The 23,096-nt window shown below is 45.9% G+C and overlaps 1 protein-coding gene across 6 annotated transcripts in view; it reads left to right on the top strand.

The window, feature by feature from the left end:
- The window catches only part of SMPD3 (sphingomyelin phosphodiesterase 3), a 1,269,436-nt gene extending 1,246,576 nt beyond the window's left edge, over positions 1 to 22,860 (top strand). For all 6 annotated transcript variants that reach the window (XM_069653717.1, XM_069653704.1, XM_069653726.1 and 3 more), the window contains 4 exons: positions 10,266 to 10,355; positions 13,339 to 13,402; positions 19,949 to 20,111; positions 22,184 to 22,860. In XM_069653717.1, the coding sequence (XP_069509818.1) occupies positions 10,266 to 10,355; positions 13,339 to 13,402; positions 19,949 to 20,111; positions 22,184 to 22,285 (419 nt within the window). In that variant the 3' untranslated portion in view covers positions 22,286 to 22,860. The remainder of the gene's footprint in view (positions 1 to 10,265; positions 10,356 to 13,338; positions 13,403 to 19,948; positions 20,112 to 22,183) is intronic.
- Positions 22,861 to 23,096: the final 236 nt, after the last annotated feature.

Raw genomic sequence — 23,096 nt, 5'->3', positions numbered from 1 at the left:
CTACCCGTTCCCGTAGTCAGGAACTTGGAGTTTTTGTTTTCGGATTCTCTCTCTGCCTCAGCTCAAGTCAGCTCAATATGCAAATCCAGCTATTTTCAGCTCAGAGTACTAAAAAAAGTCCTGCCTTTCCTCTCGGCGAAACTTCACCCTCTGGTGGTGTCTTCTCTGGTACAGATTTGGCTCGACTACTGTAATTCTCTGTTTCTGGCCCAGAATTCTGCAGCTCGTGTAGCCATCAATACTGCTTACGGGGCGCTTATTTCCCCAGTCTTGCAGTCACTACACTGGCTGCTGATTCAGAAGCGTATTATGTTCAAATCCCTTTGTATTGTCCAGCGTGCCTTCTACGGTGTGGGACCGGAATTTCTGCAGGAGAAGTTTCAACATGACTTGCCTTGCCACTCACTAAGACCTGACAAGGCGCGGCTCTTGGTCATTCCTGTTTCAGCACGCCCGAATGGGCGGCCGTTCCTTCCCATTTGCAGAAGCCAAGCTATGGAACACCCTACCTTTCCCGATTCGGGCTACTCCCAACCATCTCAGTTACCGCCGCCTGCCAAAGACCTTTCTGTTCTAAGTTCTTTCACCTCTGATGTCCGTTGGCGCATTATGCTTTTTGCGAACGAGTGCTTTATAAAAGCCAATAACATAACAGTGAGCTTTCCTGGTGTCCACTTCAAAACCCAGGAAGACCATTCTCCTCGTGGGAGCTAACTCTGATTTCTCCCAATTGATGACGAATCCTAGTGGCTATCAGCTTCTGCAGCCATTGGACCTGCCTCCATAACAGTACCTTGTTTGCTGCTAGAACTAGGATGTTGTTGAGGTAAACAATCATTCGAATGCCCCTATTCCCGGCTGTTGCTGTCATAGGTTTCATGAGATTAGTAAATGCCCATGGGGCCAAAGAGAGGCGTAATGCCAGTGTCTTCAATTGCCATGCTTGTCCTCCCCACATGAAGCACAGGAAGGGATGGTCCTCTGGTGCCATCGGCACTGTACGGTCGGTGTCCATCAGGTCTATCCTCGCCAGCCAATCCCCTTTCCTGAGGATGTTCCTGAGGAGGTGGATGTCCTCCATCTTGAAGTGCCTGTAGGTAATCCATCCTTTGATGCTCTTCAGATTTATCACCAGCCTGACATTCTCATGCCTGTGAACCAGGAACATATTGCTCATAAACTTTGTTCCCCCTATAGTGGCTGGCTCATTTGCCCCCTTGCCCTCTGTGTGAGCTCCTCCTGGAGGATGCTCTCCTTTTCTCGTGAAAGTGCAATCCTGGTCGGAGCCTGCACCTGCCTGGGTTCTCTGATCGCAGGCTGCAAAACTCAGGCATCGCTTGACAAGCTTGCATCATGCGTTCAAACACCCTGCTGTTCTCCCTCCCCACTGGTGGCTAATACCCGTCTAGCGCTCTCTCCTGATTGTGCGGTTGGATATCTGGAGTACACTCTCCCTCTGCAACCTCGATTGGCTCTCCCTCTCGCGGGCAACAAAGAGTCCTGTTGCCTATAATCCCAGTATTGGGTCCTTGGCCTCCGAGGTCAGTGGTGAGAGTTGTGTCGACCAGCCACATGGTCTCTTTAGCAGCTATCTCAGCAAAAACTCTGTTGGGGAAGATTTTTCTCATCGACGATTGGGCCTTCTCCAGGGCCGTGTACATCCAAACAAACATACTAATTTCTTTCGCAAATGCTTCCCCGAACAATATGCTCACTTCATTTGTCGTAAGATCGCCTAGCTTGCTGTCAATTTTTAGCAACAGACCTCTTCTTTGCTCTGACGAAAGGGCGCAGTTAGCATTTACCAGTAGGCAAACTGCTCTGTGTGCCCAGTTCCCCAGGATCTCGGCGTCAACTGTCTCCCCAGTATCCTTGGACCTCTCTGCTAGGTCCATTATCTTCGCTATAATCTAGATCCAGGACCTTCTCTTGACAGTTCTATCATTACCTGACCGTTTCCCTTTTGTTCGTCTTTGGATGCATTTGTTACAAAGGTTATCATCCTTGGGTTGATCTCGGGGGTCTCTGCCACCTTCCCGGCTAACCTAGGTTGTGGACAATCTGATCTCATTCTCAACCTGGTGTCTTTCTCTAATGGCTTGCATAGCCTTTGCACCATATACTTTGCCACCCTGCGGGAGGGCTCCCAGTTTGTGGACCTTGGGTGTCTGATTGCATCAGAATCAAACATGTCCATCTCTAGATTGGCCTCACCAGTGTTCTTCTCCTTCCTCAACTTCTTCCCACCTAAAGGGGTCGTGTCTCGTCACGGACGGCTCTGCAGTCACGGGCGACGTGTCAGTGTCCGTATCTGGTTCTCCCATATTCTCTTCAACTGGGGCCAGGGGTAGAAGGTGTGGCACTATTGCCTTCTGCATGAAGGCCTCTTTCAGCTTCTGAAATGCATCTGTCAGCTCAGGGGATTCTCCATGTCCCCCCTTTCTCCTGGCTCAGGGGAGTCAAAGAGTGTTTCCTCTTCCTTGCCGCTTTACTCCCCTGCTCCTGCACCTTTACATCACTGTGCATCTTGGGTGCGCTCTTTAACTCCTTGCACTTCCCAAACAGGTCTTCCAGTGTGTCAAGCCTGTTTTGTAGGAGCTTAATCCCTTGGGCTACTGCAGTCACTGAGGAGTCACTAAGGATTTTCTTAAAACTGAGAGCGAGATCCCTGCTCCCAGACTCCTTCTCTTGGCTGCCCGTGCTCCAGCAGTTTTCACCTATATGAGGCATGTTGCACTGGAGTGATTTGTCTGTTGTGCCTGAACTGGCAAGCTGAATCACACACCCGTGAGAGGTAGCCAGAGCTCACTAATATTACAGTGCTGCAATCTTTTCTAAACAGCTCCCTGCAGTTGGCCACAGGCCAGTTAGCTCTCAGATGTCTACTAGTCATGGGCACTTCCCAGAGGTGGAAGGCCCAGGGGCATAAGATGGGAGGTGGGCTTGGTAGGGGAGGGGGATACTGAAGCGGGCAGCACCTTTCAGGTGCTAGCCCACTTAGCATGCTGGTGTTGGGGTGGGCCACTGGCCCACAGCACAATAGGGACCCAAACTCCAGCGCGCCCATAAACTGCGAGGAGGTAGCAGAGGCAGGTGACGACAGGCAGTCACTGCCCCCTGACACCCATATCAAAGGTCCCGCTCCCATACGGGCGGATGGGAGACAAAAGGCTGGTTGATGCTTCAAAGGGAAAGGGGGGCTGCCTGCCCTCAGGCCAGTTCTGGCCTATGTGTGGAGGAGGGCAGCCAGCCTCCTGTCTTCTTTCGCCTGGCCCCTGAAGCATGGCAGGAGCACTGCTGCCGACGCTCTGCAAGAGATGGGCAATAGTACTTTAAAAAAAACTCCCTCCGACCCTTTGGTAGACACACTACCAACTTGTGAATAGTGGACAACAGGCCAGACACCAATGAAAAACGTAAAACTAACGGTTTAAGAGCTTGCAATAACCAAAGGCATTAGCGCACAAGATGGCTCAAAAAAACAAGATTCCACAGGACTTATTGTTCTAATGTAAGTGGTAAGTATCAACCAGCACCAACCAACGCTGCATGTGGCAACTTCACAGAAAGTAAGTATATTAGGCCTCTCGGGATATAATTAAATAACAAAAACCACAGGAGCAGGTTGCCGGCTCAAGGTGAGTTGTAGTTAGCCGAAGCCCAGCGATCCACCTACATGAAGGTGAAAACACAAAATTAAAATAAAAGGCAAACGCTTTTGCAAAACCGATGTAGGTTCACAGGAACATGCAAAGTAAAAAGTTATCATGTACATCTAAGGAAGCATTCGAATAAACAAACCAATCGGGCAGGTTTCCTTACTTGAAGTACAATTGGTTGTATGCCGAAGTCCAGTAGATGCCTCTCAGGTTTTAATCTAAATAACCAAACCACATTGGACAGGGGGACAAACCTAACACAAAAATGGAAGGAAGCCGAGGAGCGGTAAAATGCCCCAATGCAGTCAGATAAATATGCAAATCAAATCGGCAGGTTGCCAAACTTTAGGTAAAGACAGAGGCAAGCTGAAGTCCAGTCCATGCCCCACGGGAATTAATTAAATTACCAACCCATAGGGGCGGGTGTCTAAACTATAGCAAATGTTAAGGAAAAGTAAAGCCAAGGAAACGCTGCAAGGTTCACGCATAGAAAAACGAAACCACAGAGGCAGGTTGCCATACTTGAACTAAGTATGGAAACACGCAGAAGCCCAGTTATCCGCCAGTAAGGAGGAACAGCATAAACTGCCAAGAAGAGGCCTTCAAAATGGTCAAATAATAATAATAATTCAAAGGCAAAAAAATAGAGATAAACACAGGCAAGGGATCGAGAATCCAACTTGGAAAACGCAGGCTCATAGAACCCACCCCGAGGAGAAGCAATGCAATATAAAGGCATAGGGGGTTGTTTCAAACACAAGTGGATCATGAGCAAAGTAAAACGCCAATTTTAACACCAAATTGGGAGACAGAAAGGCTGAAACACCTTAAAAAAAAATAGTCAAAAGATAATAATATACAAATGCAATGGCTCAAAGAACCCACCCCGAGGAAAACAATGCAATAACACATAGGGAGTTTCAAAACGCAAGTGGATCATGAGCAAGGAAAAACAATAGTAAGGCTCTAAGAACCCACCCCCATCGAAGAAATAGTCCAATAAAAGGGCTTAAGGGGGTCTCCTAACCAAGTGGATCAGGAGCAGGGTATAATCCTAGTCAGGCTCTAGAACCCACCGCCGTTCATAAGCAATCCAATAAGAGCGCTCAAGGGGGTCAAAAACACAAGTGGATCATGAGCAGGGTGAGTTCCTAGTAAGGCTCTAAGAACCCATCCCCTTTGGAAAACAAGCTGATAAAAGTGCATAGGGGGTTCAAAACGCAAGTGAATCGTGAGCAGGGAAAAATCCTAGTAAGGCTCTACGAACCCACCCCCTTTGAATAACAATCTGATAAACACGCATAGGGGGTTCAAAACACAGGTGGATCATGAGCAGGGTGAGTTCCTAGTAAGGCTCTAAGAACCCATCCCCTTTGAATAACAATCTGATAAACACGCATAGGGGGTTCAAAACACAAGTGGATCATGAGCAGGGAAAAATCCTAGTAAGGCTCAAAGAACCCACCCCGAAGAAAAACAATCCAAGAAAAGTGCATAGACGGGCTCGAAGAACCCACCCCGAGGAGAAACAATGCAATAATGCATAAGGGGTTTCAAAGGCAAATGGATCGTGCACTAAGCGAACGCCGTAAGGATAAAACGCCTTCCAAAAATTGTCAAATAAGAATAATAGGCAAAGGCTCAAAGAACCCACCCCCTAGGAAAATAATGCAACAACAACGCACAGGGGGTTTCAGACACAAGTTGATCATGAGCCAAAAGAACAGCAATCCTTTACCCTGTGAACTTGGAAGGGCACATGCCCCAAATCCCAGATCAAGTTGGATGTAAGTGGAAGAAAATATTACTATTTTCCCTCTGGGGGACACACAATAGGAGGCACCAGAGCGATAAGAAGGTATGTGCAAGCCTCAAAGTGCGGAACAGCACACAACAATTGATATAAAGCGTATACCTCACCACTGCTTCTATAAGCATGAGCCGCCTTAATAAACGTGACTGATTTCACAAATTAAATAACACACTCCACCGAGCTTACGGTAGTGAAGGCTTCACGTGCGCGCCCTCCGTTTCATTTCTCGCAGTGGACGCAGAGTTGCGCATGCGCAGTACGACTTTGTCTCCTCTTCACTACAGGTGCCTTCGCGGTTTGAACGCAAAGTTCATCTGACACCGCTGCACCCTGGAGAGAGAGCAGGCGGGTCTCCCAAAGTGAGCAGAAAGGCTCACGTGCCCCGCCCTCTCTCCAAAATGGTCTCACTGAGATGACTGTGTGCTCTCAAACGAGTGAATGTCTTTGCTCGCTGCTCGCCTATTTCTGTAATACTAATGTTCTAAGAAGAAATAGGATGCGCTGCATAAACCGGGTATATTTGCCTGCGTGTGTCTAGAATAGAAACTCTTTTACCATGAGACACTATTCAAACCATGTAAAAACATTAACGTATTAATTTAACTTTTAAAGCGCTCTGCAGGCAAAATGCGACGTATCTTTGCTGAAGAGCAGAAAAGAAGACGCATAATGCTCACCTCTGGTCTTGACATAAAATGTTGAATGAGGCGAAATCATGACGGTCAGGTAACACCACCATGCCGGTAGAAAAGGGTGATACACAGCAGTCAGTGTGGTGTGCCAGTGAACTGAATCAAGATTTATCCATCATAGACAATGGGGGTCATTCCGAGTAAGGCGGTAAGGGTTAACGGTCACCGGTAACGAGACCGGTGCCGTTAAACCCTTACCGCCCTATTCCGAGTTCCCTTTGCGGGTTGGTACTTAACGCCTGCTTTTTGCAGGCATTAAAAAACCAACCCGCAAAGGGACCTAGGATTTAATTACGGCACCGTCATTTACGGTGCCGTAATTAGCGCCTTCCCCATTCCCATTGAGCCCTATGGGGCAAAAATGGGAATGGGAAGGGCCCATGGTGAATGGGGAATTGCCGCCCCCGCCAACCTTGGAATGGGGCGGTAATTACGCCATTCACCATGGCGGAGTCGGAAAGATACTGGCGTCAACCAGGGCGCTAATAGCGTCTTGGTTAACGCCAGGGTCGGAATGAGGCCCAATGTACGTGAATGTGATTTCATCTAAACAATTTAGTTTGTGACTTTTTCTTAAATGGGGTGTCCCCCGCAACCCCTTCCCATAACCCCAAAATTCTCCCCCTGCACATATTGTATGTACATATCTATCTATAAAACAAAACGCCAGCAAAGTTAGGGTGGGTTTAAAAAGACTTGAAAATGACGCTTTCATTTGAAATGTGAAAGTATAATATTCCATTTGAGCCAAGTCACACATGCCACAACGCCACCTAGTAACCATCACTGGAAGTGTGCATCCAGTTCAGAGCCACATCAGCAATAAATTAAGTGAATGCAAATTAGCTCAATTGCAAGCCTTTTCCTCGAAAAAAATGGGCTTTGTCTTGAGCTTTGTAAAAGTAGTACTGTCCTGTAAGACACACGCACAGGATTCAGTGCAAAGACGTGAGCGGATAGTGCCTTGCTTTACAGCCAGTTAAATGGCCGCCTGGATGGGATGCCCAGCTGAGTAGGAATCACAGCATCCTCCGTTTGATTTCACTGAGCATCTACTCCATATATTTCAGCGCGTGCATATATACAAATGATGATCCTTGTGAGTCCCAGTTTGCAAGAAGAAAGGTAAAACGAGCTGTATGAGTTTCTGTTTAGATAAAACCTGTGAATTAAATGATTTGATTTGATTTGAAGGTGTGAAGCTCTTTGTTTTAAGTTTAAGTTCTTTTAAAAGGGGAACATGGAATTTGCCTTGATATGGAAGAGTCCAGATCATGAGGGTCCAAATACAAGTACTAATGGCAATTTTTCATTGAAATACATGTGGACAACTACTAGGTGCAACTGCATTCTGGTGCAATTATGTGAGAAAATTGGGCGTTGATTTGTATGTATATATATTTTGGAATGTAATTCTGTAAAGTAAAATATGGAAACGTGCAGTCGATCCCTGGCCCGCAGCAGTGCGCAGGGTTCTGTTACAATACGTGTCCTTTAAAAACATTGCGTTGATGCTCATGCCCACAGTATGTCATTATTGTCATTTTATATCATGGTCGGGCATGTTCCAGAATGCCTGTTTCCTGCAGGTAGAGGCAGCGCTCCCGTTTGCTCTTCTCTGTTTTCCTGTGGGATACGGCTTCCTTCATATTGGCCAGTTGGGTGGCAGGTTGCTGCTCCTTATGTACGAGCCCCCCAGGGCTACAACCATACTTTGCACTCAACATGTTATATAACGATTCATATATTGTCTGGTTGGGTTGTCATGTGATTTGTGCACGCTTTAAGCCATCTCTATAAAACTCATTGTTATTGTAGCCCTGTCATTTACAACTTTTTGGCATATTCATTTAACTTTGTAAAGGGAAAAATAGTTCATATGGCTTCCACCATGTTCATTATTTGAATCGTGCTCATTATTGTGGCATAGAATCTTTTAGTCAAAGCAGGCTTTGGCTTATTTTGTCTAGGCTGAATTCTGTGACCTGGCATAAGAGCATGCCACAATCCTCCTTATTGCTGGCGCATTCCCAAAAGAAGTGTACACACCTTTTGAATGTCTTTAATGTAATGGGGAACCCATATGTTTTTCCTTCTCTGTATAAAGCGTATATATACCGCCTAGTATAATCTCTGTACAAATTCCCATGTTCATGAACCTCACCACCCCAGTGGCTCTTGCCGGTAGCTCCTGCCTTTTGGCCCTCGACTGCAAGTAGCTCTTGCTAACTTAAAGGTTGCAACATCTGGTTTAGACGAAACCACAGATTACCAAAATATGACATATGGGGGTTAGAACAAACTGGGTTTATTGTGTGCTATCCTCAAAGTGGCCCAAAAGACAGATGCATTGTTAATTGCAGAAGCAAATGTATGACTGTAAATCAAACACATGTTGGTTATTGTTGCCCTGATGTTTTTGGGCACAGTTAATTTGTATGCCGATAAAAACATCGGAGGAGGGCTGTACCGTCTGGTAACGCCTTCTGCATCATGGTAATGGCCTGAGTGAAGCTGTGCGTTAAGGTGGTAGAAAACCCCAAGCACCAGCCATTTGACAGTGCCACATGGTGGTGCCCTGATACTCGAGGTGTAATGATATTCTAAATACTTTTAAGGTCGTGTCAGTGTCTTTAGCAAAAGACTCTCAGATTGGCCTTAGACTTGAACATACCAACAGGATAACACCCGGGATTAAGCATTTGGATTAGCTCCTCCTCCCACCACCCCAAGAAGCAATTGCTCACACCAATAAGTGCCCTATTGACTAATTAGCTCCTCCAAGCTCTCTGACAGTAACACAACTACCCCCGGAAGTACGCAGGCAACCAGTGCTGTGCGTTGGCAAAATGGTGCGTTAGGGTATGCAAACATGACAACGATGAACAAGAAGAGAACGTGGTACCCATGATAAGCAAATAGTGTGCAATTGCATAGATAACTCACAATGATCTTTACCGGGTTACACATCCCACTTTATAATGGTCTGCTGCCGTAAGTGGATGGACAGGGAGAGTAGTGTCCCAGGCTGTGAAGTACTTCTCAGGAGACTCCTCTGTCGCAGTTAACTCCAGTTGAGAACATACTCATTGTGCCGCTGAAACATGTGGTATTAAATCGTTCCACCGAGTCATCAGTTGTACTTATGCACAGACAGCAGGCGCCAGTCTCCAGACATCTACCTTCAAGCTCCAGCAGAGCAGTCCCGTCCTGCAGCCTTGACTGGCTTTACTTGCAATGTGTCATTATGGCATCTTCATTCTCGCTCACCATAACACCTGCATGGCTTCCGCCTGCCTCCTGGCACCCCACTGCACACAGTGCCCCTCTCAAAGTTCATTCTCATGCATAATCGTCCCTGTACCTCCTCCCCCATTCAAGTCTCTGTTTCAATCGTGAGCTCTGCTTCTAGCATGGGAGCTGTGTTGCCGGGGAATCTCGCGCATGGGCAGAAATCTTCCAAAGAGCAATCCAATCCCGAGACCAGTCTGCCTTCCATGTCCATTGCGCAAGTATGACATTGCTATTCCGTAACATCCTCACATTAGCAAGTCATAATAACATGCGCACAGCCAGGGGCGTTGCTAGGGGGGGGCTAAGGGGGCTATAGCCCCTGATCTTTTGGTTGTAGCCCCGGATAGAATCTCAGGAGCTACAGCCAAAAGACTAGCTAGCCCCGAGTCCCAACAGTTCCTACATCAGCATAGCCCCGGGTCTTTTCCAGACCTAGCAACTCCCCTGCGCACAGCCATTGCCTGAAATAATTAGGCAGGCCTCTGAATGGGTCACAAAGTTAGAAGAGTCTGGATGAAGTAGCAGCCAAGGCATGGGCTCACAATCAATACAAAGGGGCTCTATGTATTAGGGTTCTGCTTCACACATCACTCGTCTGTGAGTCATCTGATATGGTTGCTCGACCCTTGCCTGGTCTGTACATTGGTATGAGGGGAGGTACTCGCCTTGGCATTTGGTGAGAAGCAGGTGAGCTGTGGTGTGAGCGGCTCTATGTGGAATGTGTCTACCTGATGGGATCTGTAATGCCTTGCTCCGGATTCTTTTCGGGATGCTGCAGTAATGCTTCACATGTTTTTGTGATTCCAGAAGACAAGCTTGAACAGCAACACTCACTGTTTACAAACTATAAGGACCCGTGCCGGATGAGTCCCGGGGAGGAGAAATCCTGGGCCATTGGTAAGCTTTGCTCCAATCAGTAAGCAGGGGCATGGGCGCCTTGGGGTAGGGGCAGTGAGTCTCAACTACTGCCAGTGACGAAGCTTGAAGTGGAGGCGGGATGGGGGGGGGGGGTTCAACTATTGCCACATTGGATAGGAAGGCACTGCCGCAGATCTAGCATGTCCGATTTATCTTGGGTGGGATGCAGTTCAGGGGTCAAGCCCTAAAAGAAAGGTGGGGGGGGGACTCATTAACATACCAATTGAATGTAGCGTCAGCAGAAATTAGCATGTCAAGGTTCCCTCGGAAAAATTGAGGGGGGACTAGGTCCGCCCATGTGTACCCTCGACTTGAGCCCTATGGCAGTGTTTTAAAGCCGCTCTTTGCAAATTGAAACTAGGCCTTTAAATCTATGAAGCTGGATCCTCTGCTTTAATGGTCGAAGGTGACACTGCCCCCCCCCCTTATTACAAAGCCAGAAGTGGAAAATATATATATATATATATATATATATATATGGGATTAATAGCCACCTGGTGCATGCTATAAGGATATTTCAAATCATAGAGTTCTGCTGCCAGATGATGAGCGAGGCCCAAGGCTGTGTCAGGCAGAGATCTCTGGCGTGACTTCTAATACTCTTTTTACGTATGGAGGGATGTGCTTTAGTTCTTATAATACATGGTCACATTGTCACCCCAGTCAGTACTTACACTGATGCAGGATAGTTCCCAATTGTTTGTAGAATCTAACTAGCCTTCAGGGCCAGGGGAACTTCAGAAGCATTGTCCAAACTCTGGGAAAAAGAAAGGATCTCAGAGCAGACATTGCAAGGATTCACAGCACGCAGATGAAAACAAATCATTCCAAATGCTTCCTGAAAGTGGTGAAGTGAGGATTAAAGGGTGGTACGCAGCCTCCTCGGTCTACAGGCACAGGTACAGGCATCTGCCGAGTAATGAGCACAGGTGCCCCTTTCTGATTGGCCGCGAAAGGGAAGTAAAACAGCATCCTGTTTTGGAAATTGTAAAGATGCTCAGCTTTGCAGGAGCAGAGAGGAGCTCCAAAGCATTCAGGAGATGGTCCCTTTGGGGTCCGAATAAAACCACCCATTCCCAGATGTGAATGCGTTCCTGCAGACGAATGGGACACTCGTGGTGTGACCCACGCCCCTATAATGGCAATCCCCAATGCGGAGGTGTCCCCGATGCGGAGGTGTTAGCGCGTGTCTGGAGGATGCAGTGCATTCAGAGAGAAAGTGGGGGTACGCCCCAGGCATCTGGCGAAGCCCCTGGAGCTGGCAGGGCACGTGCTGGTCTGATTAGATGGACCCCCATAATATTGAGAGCAAGTAATGGCATCCTACACACAGCAGGTAAAAGAGGGGTGCAAGGGGGCTGCTCTATCAATTAATGATTAAAGGCCGAAAAGTATTTTACCGCCAATTAATTGCCTCCTGGGAGCCATAGAAGAGACATTAATACTGGGGCATCTTTAATAGCATGTACTTATAATTTCGTCAAAACAAGGTTTACACTAATCAGAACAATACTTTTTTGTCAAGAGAAAAAAAAGTATTTGCTATTAATTAGCAAACTAAAACTAAATATCATATGAGGTGGAGCAGGGCAACCCGCACAAAGAGGGAAGCATGGCATGTTTCCTCCTGCAGAGAAAAGTGAGGAAAAGTAGAAAGAGATGAGGGGTGCATGTAGTGAGGGGGTGGGGGAAGGGCCAATGGGAAACAGGGCATGAGAAGCACAGGAAAAAAAATCCAAAGGGGCAGCAGGAAAGTGGAGGGGCCAAGATGCTGTGAATGCGGATAGCTGGGCTATGGGGGGGGCCGGGGGTAGGGTCCCCTGTTTTAAGAATGAATGAGGAATTAGGACGTGGGCAGCCAGACAACACTGTCAGTGGGTTAAGACCTCTCACTATCCATGTTTTAATATAAAATGCAAATATGTAAACCAAATGTATCGAATATTAAGTGTTTCATCCAGAGCCAGTCAAATGTGTCTGGAGAAGGAGAATTCCAAGTGAAAGCATAATTATACTACAAAAAAATGGAAAGTTCGGGAGAGCAGTGGATTCTTGCGGCAGGCACACAATGAATATCAAACCCCCCTAACTCCCCCCACCCCACAGCCCCCCAAAACATTTTTATTTAAACTCGGCTGAGGAACAATGGGAAGTAGGGAAAGACAGGGGGCAGTAGGTTCAGACTGGGGGGCAAGCCTGTGTAGAGACACAAACAAGCCAAAAACCATACATAAGAATGAGGGTCCTCAGAGTAACTCCAGAGCAGCCGAGGAAATGCCTTGGAAACACAGACACTAGAGGCGAAGGAAGAACCCTGCCCGGTCCTCCGTCGAGATGATCAGAGCCTTGCAGCGGCAGGTTGATCCGCTCTGCTGTAATGATGCTGGCATTCACTGGCCAAGACCAATCAAGGGCAGAAACACATCTCCGTCCCTCTCCCTTGGGGTGTGGACCCTGGCGCATACCTTCATTGCTGCAGAAAGTAGTCTCCTAGTTTAATCTGTTTGAATACTAGGCACGTTTCTGGTACCATCCAAAGTAACGGCCACAGCATTTGTAGATATGCCAGAAGGATTAAAGAGGCCTGCCTTTGCCCTCAGAGTCTGTCCATTTATTGTGCCCAAGACTTTACACCCTACATCGGAAGGTTGTGCCGCTTCAAGTGCATCCCTCTGGTCACAGTTCAGCTGCAATGAGTGTCATTAAAAGTGCAAGACTTCCCACTTACATAGCCCGTAATTTTGGGTTAATACTGCAGTATCTGTTTTCGAAATCTTAACCTAGAAGGTCTACTCCTACCCCTTAAACTGCTGTGGATCACATTAAAATTAATAAAAATACACATCAATGTCAAACGTTTTTCTTCCTGGAGGCTTAATCCAGAGGTCAGAGTACTGTGTCCATTTTGAATGGAGACATTCTAATAAGTATCCCGTGACAAGTCTTTTTTTTATCGTTACAGGAACGCTGTTGGATCCTGAAGGACTGTATGATGAGGAAGTATGCACGCCTGATAATCTACAAAAGTATGTAATGGTTCTGGTTTTCTTTTCTGATTATTAAGCAGTAATGCTGCATTCTGAGGGCATTAGTACATGATAATGGCCCTAGGTGCATGGTAAATGCCTGAGCGGAGCGAGGGTTTTTAATGAGGGCCAAGAGACATTGTCACCTGGTATTGGCCAATTTGGGTAGAATGCCATGTTTAAATCTAGGCAGGAAAGAGGAAAAATATTAGACTATTGGGAGATAGAACATATACCAGCCCTTATTGCCCCCTATCTGTGCATCTTCTCAAATGGAACTACCAACATTCTAAAAGAGTGTTGCGCATGGAGCCAAAAGAGGAAGTGGCCTGGACGACGTCCAAGACTGAGCGAGTCCATAAATGGAATACATTGTTAATCAGTTGAATTTAGCATAGATCCAGGGGAAGTGGGTGTGGCTTCATTTGCTCAATGATGGCTACTGCTTATTTAGGAAAAAGATGTTCCAAACATGAATTGAGTATGGCGCATCTGCTGATTTGTGACTTGATCTTAGAACCACAGGAAACTGATTTGGTGGCTGAATTTGCTTGAATACTTTATGTCTTAGTTTAAAAAAAAATAGTATCTGTGTAGGGCTATTAGGATGGGTCTAATCTGATCTTGTCTGTGTACAGAGAGCTGCTTTTGTCATATTGAGCATAACTAATGATCTTGTAAGCTCCACTCTGGCTGATCTAAAGTGTGTGTGATAGGGCATCATATTTAATTGCAAGTGAGCTCACCGCCTTAGTTTATTTCTGATTGGTTGATCATTTGGTATAACTTGCAGGTTTCTTACTTTCATCTCTGACAATGCTCATACAGACAGCACTGTCCTTTACCTTGTGGTACATGTAATTCAAATCGTCTGAGATGCTGGAATTCTTTCACAGGAACATCACCTGTGCTTAAGGCGGATCACTTTACCATCACAGCACTACTCGGATTGTGGATTGTGTACAAGAGGCATAGTGCATGTGGAAAGGTTGAGCAGTAGTGGTGTCTGGCATGAACACGCTAATACTCCATGCATTGGCTTGCGTTAGGTCAACCTGGACAGTTCCAGTCCGATTTTCTGACTGTAATTCTGGTGGAATGGTCAATTCCGGGCAAGCAATGATTCTGAAATTCCAATTCCGTCATCTGCTGCTTCTATTGTTTATTTATTTGTTTATTTATATAGCTCACCTCACACGGAGGTATCTGGGCGCAGATTTGCAGTTTACAATTGTGGTAGCAGATTATGATACATCAACATAGCGCAGTTACAATAACGAAGATACAGTTATAATACATCAACATAGCACAGCTACAATAACGAAGATACAGTTATAATACATCCACATTGCACAGCTACCATAATACATCAACACATCTAGCACAGCTACCGTGAGGGAGATACAAAGGGTTCCCCAATTATGCCACTGTGCTGATAATATGAGGAGAAACAGAATCATTGTCGTTCCTGTGCAAACAGCCAAGTTTTCCGTTTTTTGCGGAAGGTGCAGAAGGTTGGCTCAATTCTTAGGTGAGAAGCCAGGGCATTCCAAAGTTTTGCGGCTAGCACTGGGAAACTCTTACCCCCAGCCTTTTCTAGTTTGTATCTAGGTATCGTTACTTGGTTGACCTGCGAGGCTATGGTAGGTCTGTTGGAAAGGTTCTTTGTAAACTTACTGTTTAGATATTTAGGAGCTTTCTTCACCAGGCACTTACGGGTTAGTGGTAATGTTTTGAAGGCGATTCTATCCTTCACTGGTAGCCAGTGGGCCTTTTGTCTGGCAGGAATGATGTTGTTGACTCTAGGGATGTTGAGTGCCGCTCTTAGTGCGTTGTTTGGTAACACTTGAAGTTTGTTTAGGTTTGCGGCTATTGATCCCAATATATAGGGCATTGCAGTAGTCCAGTCTTGATAATATGAGGGCTCTGGCCAAGATAATACAGTTGTCGGGAGAGAGGAGCGGCTTACAGATGGTAATACGTTTTGAGGTATAGGCCACCGTGGAAGCTGTAGCATTGATTTGTTTGGTTAGTGAGAGGGTCGAGTCGAGGTAGATGCCAAGAGTTTTGACTTCTTTTGAAACTTTGATGGTGATGTTATCAATAACAAAGGATTTGAATTGTTCAGGTAATTTGTTGAGTCGATTTTGGGATCCGATCAATGCCTGTATGATTTGATATATTTCATTCAGTAGTTTTGTCGTAGGTGCCTGTGATGGGAATGAGGATTTGGGTGTCATCTGCATAGTTAGTATAGGTGACACCCAAACTGTCAAGGTGGTCAAATATGGGCTTTGTAAAAATGTTATACGAAGTGGGGGGGACACACGATCCCTGAGGTACCCCACATACAACTGAGGCAGGGTCGGCCATTGCCGTGGGGGCGAATACACTCATTGTTCTGTTGGAGAGAAATTATTGAATCAAAGAAGAAGCTTTAGTGGAAAAGTATGCCGCAGATGTCAGGTGTTTACAAAGGACATTGTGGTTGACCAGGTCAAAGGCTGCGGATAGGTCTAGTAGGAGCAGGAGAGCAATGTTCCCTTTGTCCTTTAACTCGTCCATTTGCATTTTCAGATCTATGAGAGCTGATTCTGTACCGTGCCCTGGTCTGAAGCCTGATTAGCACAGGCCCAAGAGATTATTAGATTCTAGATAATTTTGAATTTGGATGTAGACCCTATCCAGGATTTTGAGTTGGAAGGCTACCGTGGTTATGGGTCTGTAGTTAGTGGGGGTATTAGAGTCTAGTGTGGGTTTCTTTAGAAGTCGGAGGACCTAGGCATCCTTGAGGTTAGTCAGGACCATACTAGTTTCGAAGGATGCATTTATCAAGGTAGTGATAAATGGGGCAAGCTCCACTGCCACATCTTTGATAATTGTGGCTGGACATATGTCTCCTTGACACCTTCATGGTTTGAGGGTCCTGATTATTTTTTATTACTTCAGATACCGAAACAGGGGCAATCTCAAAAGGAGTGGGCCGAATCGGGGTAGAATCTGAGTGCTCAAAATGTTGGGAGTCAGGGGACAGGCTATGTTTTTTGCTTCAATTTTCGATTGTAGAAGAGCGGTTTTATCCAGCAGTGCTTTTTGGATGTTCGAGCACCAGGTAATGACTTTTGTACACGGTTTCTGCTGTGTCACTGGGGATTATAATTCTCTAAGAATGGCAAATAATTCTTTTATACCTGATTTTGCATTTGTGATTCTTTCGTTGTGTCACTTTTTGTTTGGTGGATGGTGACTTTGTAGTTATTTGAGTCTGTGAGGAATTTCTCTTTGTTTATAATCAATGTTTTTTTTCCCCGATTCCCTTCAGCTGCTCCCTTGGCACTGCGTGCATTTTTTAGGTTAGGAGTGTACCAAGTGTTTAGATGAGCCAGCTGATTAGCTTTATGCATTTATAATGGCACACTTTGTCTACCGCCTGAGAGAGGGTTTGGTTGTACAGCTCTACCATCACTACAGGGTCTAGGTTGTCAAAGTTGGGTTGGCTCGTGATAGGGTGAAGTAGCGGTAGTAATCTTTCCGCTGTGATATTACGTTTGTTTCTGGTGAGGGCTGGCGGTGCCATACTGTGGCCAAGGTTTGGGGTAGGGTGGTCCTGGATAGTGAAAATCATCACATGGTGGTCAGACCAGGTGCAAGGAGTGTTTGAGAGAATATTTGTATTACAGTTTAGATCAGCTAGCCAATCAAGAATTCTACCCTTGTTATGGGTGGGGTTGGTGATACGGTTCAGGAAGCCTCTTTTATTGTATTGGCTAGAGCTGTGGCATTGACATATATAGGGTCGTTGAGTCCTAGCAGGATCATTTTGGACCCTGGTTTGGCATTACTAGTGAGAAGTTTAGTGATATCTTCATTCAAGGATGACACAGGACCTGGAGGTCTGCATATAAGGTGTATAGTCACGGTTGAGGTGGCAGTGAGAGGTAGTTTCATTGAGAGGAGTTCCCACAAAGGGAATAATTGGTTAGCCCAATAGTTTTTATGCTATGAGTGCTACTCCACCACCTCTAGAATTTTCTCTGTCTGTTCTAAGGATTGTGTAGTCATCCGATATGGCCAGTGAGAATGCCAGACCTGCCTCCGCATGCAGCCAAGTTTCTGAGATGGCTAGGATATCCAGTTTGTTGGTCAGGATGAGGTCAGCAATGTCAAGTGCATGTGCTATAAGAGATCGTGCGTTGATAAGTGCGCCCTTGATAAGAGGGAGCTCAGAGTTAGGTGTGTCCATGTTGCCGTTAACCGAGACAGGTACATGTGATGAGGTGAACTAATGTTGAATCTTGTAGTACAATAAGTCTTTTGTTAGTGTTGGACATTGGTCCGAGTATGCCAGACAATTGTTAGCAGGGGGGGCATTAGTTGAGCAGATAGTGGGACTACGGGGGTACGATGAACTAAAGTCATTCTGGGTCCTTGGTTTGATGTGGTCATTAGAGGTCCCATAGAGGTTCTTACAGTAAGGCATTTTATTGAGGCGAGTATCGAGAGGTATATTCTTAGTACCTCACGATCTAAGTCTAGCGTTCCTAGTGCTGATAGGTCAAGGTAGATTAGGTGTAGGCCGAGAGGCACATTTTAAGATCCATTGGTTTGGAGTAAGTGGACAGTTCTCTTTAGATGCTGTCTCTAGTGTAACTTTCATTAAGTTGTTAAACTGTTGAAATGCAGGGAGGAATTTGGTGGGCAGTATAGAATGACCCAGTGGAAGCGACCTGGACATGGTTAAGGTTTTCCAGAGGGTTATCAGACCGTCCTGGTCTGGGCAAGCCATGACTGAGAATTTGGGGCTTAGAATTTCTGTATCTAGAGGATATTACTTGGTGGTGAGAACGTTGTAGTGTGTAACTAGATTGATGAGTAGGATGAGGGTAGGTGTGGCAAATGTTACCAGGTGGCACTTTGGTGTCAAATCCAAGCTAAACAAATGTTAGTACTTCGTCAATATACACACAAGGCAAACAATAACCATGCTATCTACATGATAGGCTAACATGTGCGGCGGCTACTCGAAGCAATAGGCTATGAAGTAGTCAAGGCAGTTTGAAGTTAGTCTTAAAGTACAGGTAGAATTGTGAACTCATCCAGAGGTACCTACGGAAATGAGAGGCACAGCATGGGGAATAGTAATTATAACAATAACATGTTCAGCGGTAGAGTGAGCTGATTACGCGTAGGACTAACTGAGAGTCCAGATTACTGTTAAGCTAGCCGAATACAAACTCAGGTGATAAGTGATCTGCAAAATCAGTGCACATGTAGTCATTTGGCTACACGATCATTCAAACAGGGAGGATCCTAAGGATCGGCGCAATGCTCAGGTACTTAGCCACTGTGCAGCATCTAGCAGTGCAAGGGAATTCCATACAGTTATTGCATGTGATAGATTACTATCCATTCGTCTTACAATGGCTCGGGTGTCTGACCCTGAGTGGGCAAATGCACAGTGAGAAGGCGAGGACCCTCGAGCGCGGTGCTTTACGCTGCGCTCCCCAGTCTTAGCTAGCCAACTGGATATGAACCAATATCTGGCAAATTCCTATGTTTCAAGGACTTGATACCACCCCATATTGTGCAGAGGCATCCAGGATCTCTATGATGTTACAGGTCAATGGCTATATGACCGGTTCCACATACAACAGTCAGTGGTCGAAGTGCTTGAAGTGGTCGAAGAAGTAGTGGAACTATGTTCCCTGCTGGCCTGCCCCCGCTCCCTTGCAAACCCCATCACCACATCCTCTCCCAATCGCAATACAAACCCCTAAACAAATGCTTCTGCTGTTTAAGGGAACGTTGAGTGCAGTGCACTAAAGTGCAAGTTTCAACTTCTTACTACACTTTGATTTTAAAACGAAACCATTGCGGAACGGTTTCTTTTTAAAATAAAAGTATAGGAGCAACAGTAAAAGTTAATCTAAAAAAGCAGAAGAGCACTGCTCCCACACACTTCCACCACTGATAACAGTAAGGGGGGGACAATGGGTAGATTAGATGCTTTATGGGGGGGGTCTGTGCTTTTCTCTATATGCTGTCTATGCTCAAAGGTATGGACAACGTTAGCCAGGATTGAGTCTGCGTGACAGGGAACAAGGTTTCTAAAAGAATGGCTGATTCAATCATTTCTTCTTAAGTTTGGAAATGGGCAAAAGATCCTCCCATAGTTGTGGGGAAACAGAAGGAGACCCTCACTGGGCTGGTTGTACAGTGTATTATTGTGAAGCATGTGTTTGATTGCTTGTGTGGCCTCAGGGTCTGTGCATTGGAATGATCTATATTGGCTCTTATAGGTCATGTCTGTGCCCTGCCCCGCTGAGGTTTGCAATTCAAAATCACCTCGTGTTCAGTTTACTTCATTTCTACCCCACAAAAAGTAAAGAGACCCATTTGCCCCACATCTTCGATCCTACAAGCATCCACCTTTACTGCCTCTCCTTCCCTCACTTTCCTGTTCAGCCTCCACCAGTGCCTTCATCTAGAATAAATGAGATGTATCTACCAGCTGGCCTCATTGAATATGTGTTCTCTCCTGCGCAGGGTTCTGGAAAACGAAGAAGGAAGGAAAGAGTATTTAGTATACCCTACAAGCAAGAACCACTGTCCAAACCAAAAGGGGAGGAAAGTGCCCCTAAAAGGCAGCGGGAGGAGGATTGACTACATACTTTACAAAGAAGAAGGACTCAATGTGGAATGGAAAGCGGTGAGTTTTCACTTGTGTGGGATGGAAAACCCTGGTAGTTTCTCACATGTCTGCTCCCAGGCGGCATTCTGACTCGGTGTAAGGTCATATAAGTGCGGACTCAGGGATCGAACCTGTGTTGCTCCGTGTCGTCTTGCTTCCAAGGCGAGCAAGTTGCCCCTGAGCTATCCTCCCGAGACTTATGCTACCACTTCAATTATTTCTCCAGGGCCCAGGTAGGTAACTCAAATGCTGCAATCTATTATGCAGCATCTTTCGCCAGTAATTACTTTGCAACCAAAGTGAGCACTATGCCTTCCTTTGGGTTTGATCCTGCAGCCTCGAAAAACCCATCAAGCCACAAACTAACCAGAAAGAAAAAGGTTTGACAGCTGTACTCGCCTATCTTGCACAAGGCAGCTATTTGTCGTAATAATCTCTGTACTGCAGAGAGAAAGGTTTGCCTCTGCCCTGCCTGGCAGCTGGAGGGCATCTCAGAGAATCCGCATCCATGCTCCAAACCTTGCTCCAAAGTCCAGGGTTCCCAGCATTCTCTGCATGCAGGCCGCCTCTGCACAGTTACACAAACCTGCTTCCAGGCAGAACAGCCCACGGGCTGGAACTACCGAAAATGTTCCATTGTGAGGCAACTTCCCTTCACATGTCCCCTGGGCACACCTGCCTCAGGCTTTGGCATCCACTTAAAATATGAAAGGGCGCCATTGGTTATTGCAAGGACCTTCTCTTGCCGGTCTACATCTGCCTTCACAATTAGCGGATTGACTGTGAGTATGAGACAGGTTCTTGTACTGATAGTACACAAATGTATTCGAGGACTGAAGTGTTTTCCAGAGGCTGGAGTGTTTATCTGTCTTGTCTATGGGTGTGCTGTTATTTGGAAGTGTACAATGTGAAGAGGCTATGTTTTCAGTAGTTCTGATCTAGAGGAGCAGATTAAAGACTAGCCACACGAAAGCAAATGACTCCTCTGTAAACAAAAGGGCAATCTGCTTAAAGCTGGAATTTTAAAGTTGGAAGTGAAGGTTTCCAAATTCAAGCTTGAATCAGACCCTTCTGCAGTCTTTGATTTCAACAAAGACCTGTATGAAGGAGATGTGGCAATTTATTAGATTTAAAAACGGTCCCAATCCTGAGCACTGCTGGCCCTGCAAGTACTGATGTGAGTCCAAAAGGGTTACCTTCTCCATGTGTACGTTTCCATTCCTCCTACATGTTCTGAATGGTTTCTAGTATTAGGACTATGAACACTAAACTCGTTTTTGTATTGGTCCGAACATCTGTTTTTCTTTTATTTGACATCTATCTTACTTGATTTCAATGTTTCCTGATATGCAAGGACACATGGATTGTCATAAGATGTATGCCTGTAACTCATGCCACTATGTCCAGGTCACGCAGCGGGCTCTATGGCTAGGCAGCACATGCTTCACCAGTGATGACCATTATTTACTGGGGGGTCCCACCAGTGATGTGTAGTGGGCGGGGGGGGGGGTTCTTCTCAACCCCTCCACCCCCAACAACCATTCAAATGTGCCTTTCGTGAGAGTTTAATCATGGGTCCCTGGAAAGTAATCCATGAGAGGAGGGTTTCATTTCCTGTAATTCTGCAAGCAAAGTTTAAACGATGCACACTTTTAAACCAAAAAAAGAAAGTAGTTAAACATAACAGAAACGCTCCTCAAGGTTTAAGTAGCTCAAGAACAGTGATCACAAATAGATTTCCCGGATGGTATCAGAGGAGAGATCTTTTTCCGGATCCCTGATCCGGTAAACTCCGGCCCAATGACCAGTACTGTTCTTCACTAGAGACCAATTTTTGCTCCATCCATCTAACCCTCCTGCTGCTCCCCACTAGAATTCCCCAGAAGGAACACAATAACCTTAGTACAGCCTAGTAAGTGTTGGGCGTCAACTCCCTCTATCACTGTGACTTGCAGAATACCCTTTTAAGTCATGAGTAATGATTTGAGCTTATTACAATGTACAGATTGCTTGTCAAATTCCAAACTATTCTTCTGACGTCATTTATTATTGAACTAGCACTAAAAGGTTATTTATTTATCTTTCAACAGGAGGTGGAAGAGTTCAGCTTTATTACCCAACTGGCTGGTTTGACAGACCACGTGCCAGTAGCTATGCGGCTAATGGTCTCAACGGGGGAAGAGGACTCCTAAGTCAGATGAAGGACCATCCTTGAGAAGAATCCAAACCAGAAGGACTGAGCTCCGGCTCGCAACCTCTATCCTCGGAGAAAGAAGAGACGAGATATGCTGGCGCTCAAAAGCAAGAACAGACCTGACTCAAAGGGGCTTCACCCTCGGCCAACGGGGTTCCTCTGCAGCCCCTTCCACGCTGGAGGACATGCAAGAGAAAGTATTGCTAAGGTGTTGAGGCCTAGACAAGAACTATTGTCGCGGGTTGCCCAGGCAACAGGGCGGGCCTGTTTCTCACAGTGTTCACTGTGGACAGAGAGGAACCAATGTGGATGTCCTTACTCCTTTTGAACCAGTGCCATTCTTTAAAAAAAGACATCTTTTTATACCACTATATAGCACAATTTAGTTTGTAATCAGTATGTGAGATAGTGCTCAATTTCTTTTGCATAACTTCTTTGTATATCTTCAAGTTACCCTCTTTTTTTCCCGCCTGTTAACGTTGTAGTAGCATGTCTACACCTGCCACTAGCATGAGCTCTGATTGCATGTTGCTCACTTAAAATACATGATATACATACGATAGCCAATCAAGAGTGGCGAGAAGAATGCGCTTTCCATTTGATTGGTCCACTTCAACAGGCTTATCATTTTGATTCTGTGCAGCTTAATGCAAGTATTGGTCATCTGCATTTAGTGTGGAACGCCTGGCAGCAATGTTTCTTGGAATTGAAAAACAAACATCAGCATGAAAGCTGGCCCCTGTCACCAGCGCTCATTGCACAGGGTGAAGTCTCCCTCATTAGACACTTTCTGGCCCAAAGGAGCTGAT

Source organism: Ambystoma mexicanum, chromosome 1p, assembly GCF_040938575.1.
Source record: "Ambystoma mexicanum isolate Mex_15411 chromosome 1p, UKY_AmexF1_1, whole genome shotgun sequence".
NCBI classification, from domain to species: domain Eukaryota; kingdom Metazoa; phylum Chordata; class Amphibia; order Caudata; family Ambystomatidae; genus Ambystoma; species Ambystoma mexicanum.
Note: the sequence above shows the minus strand (reverse complement) of the source record. Positions and strands in the feature narration are given on the sequence as shown.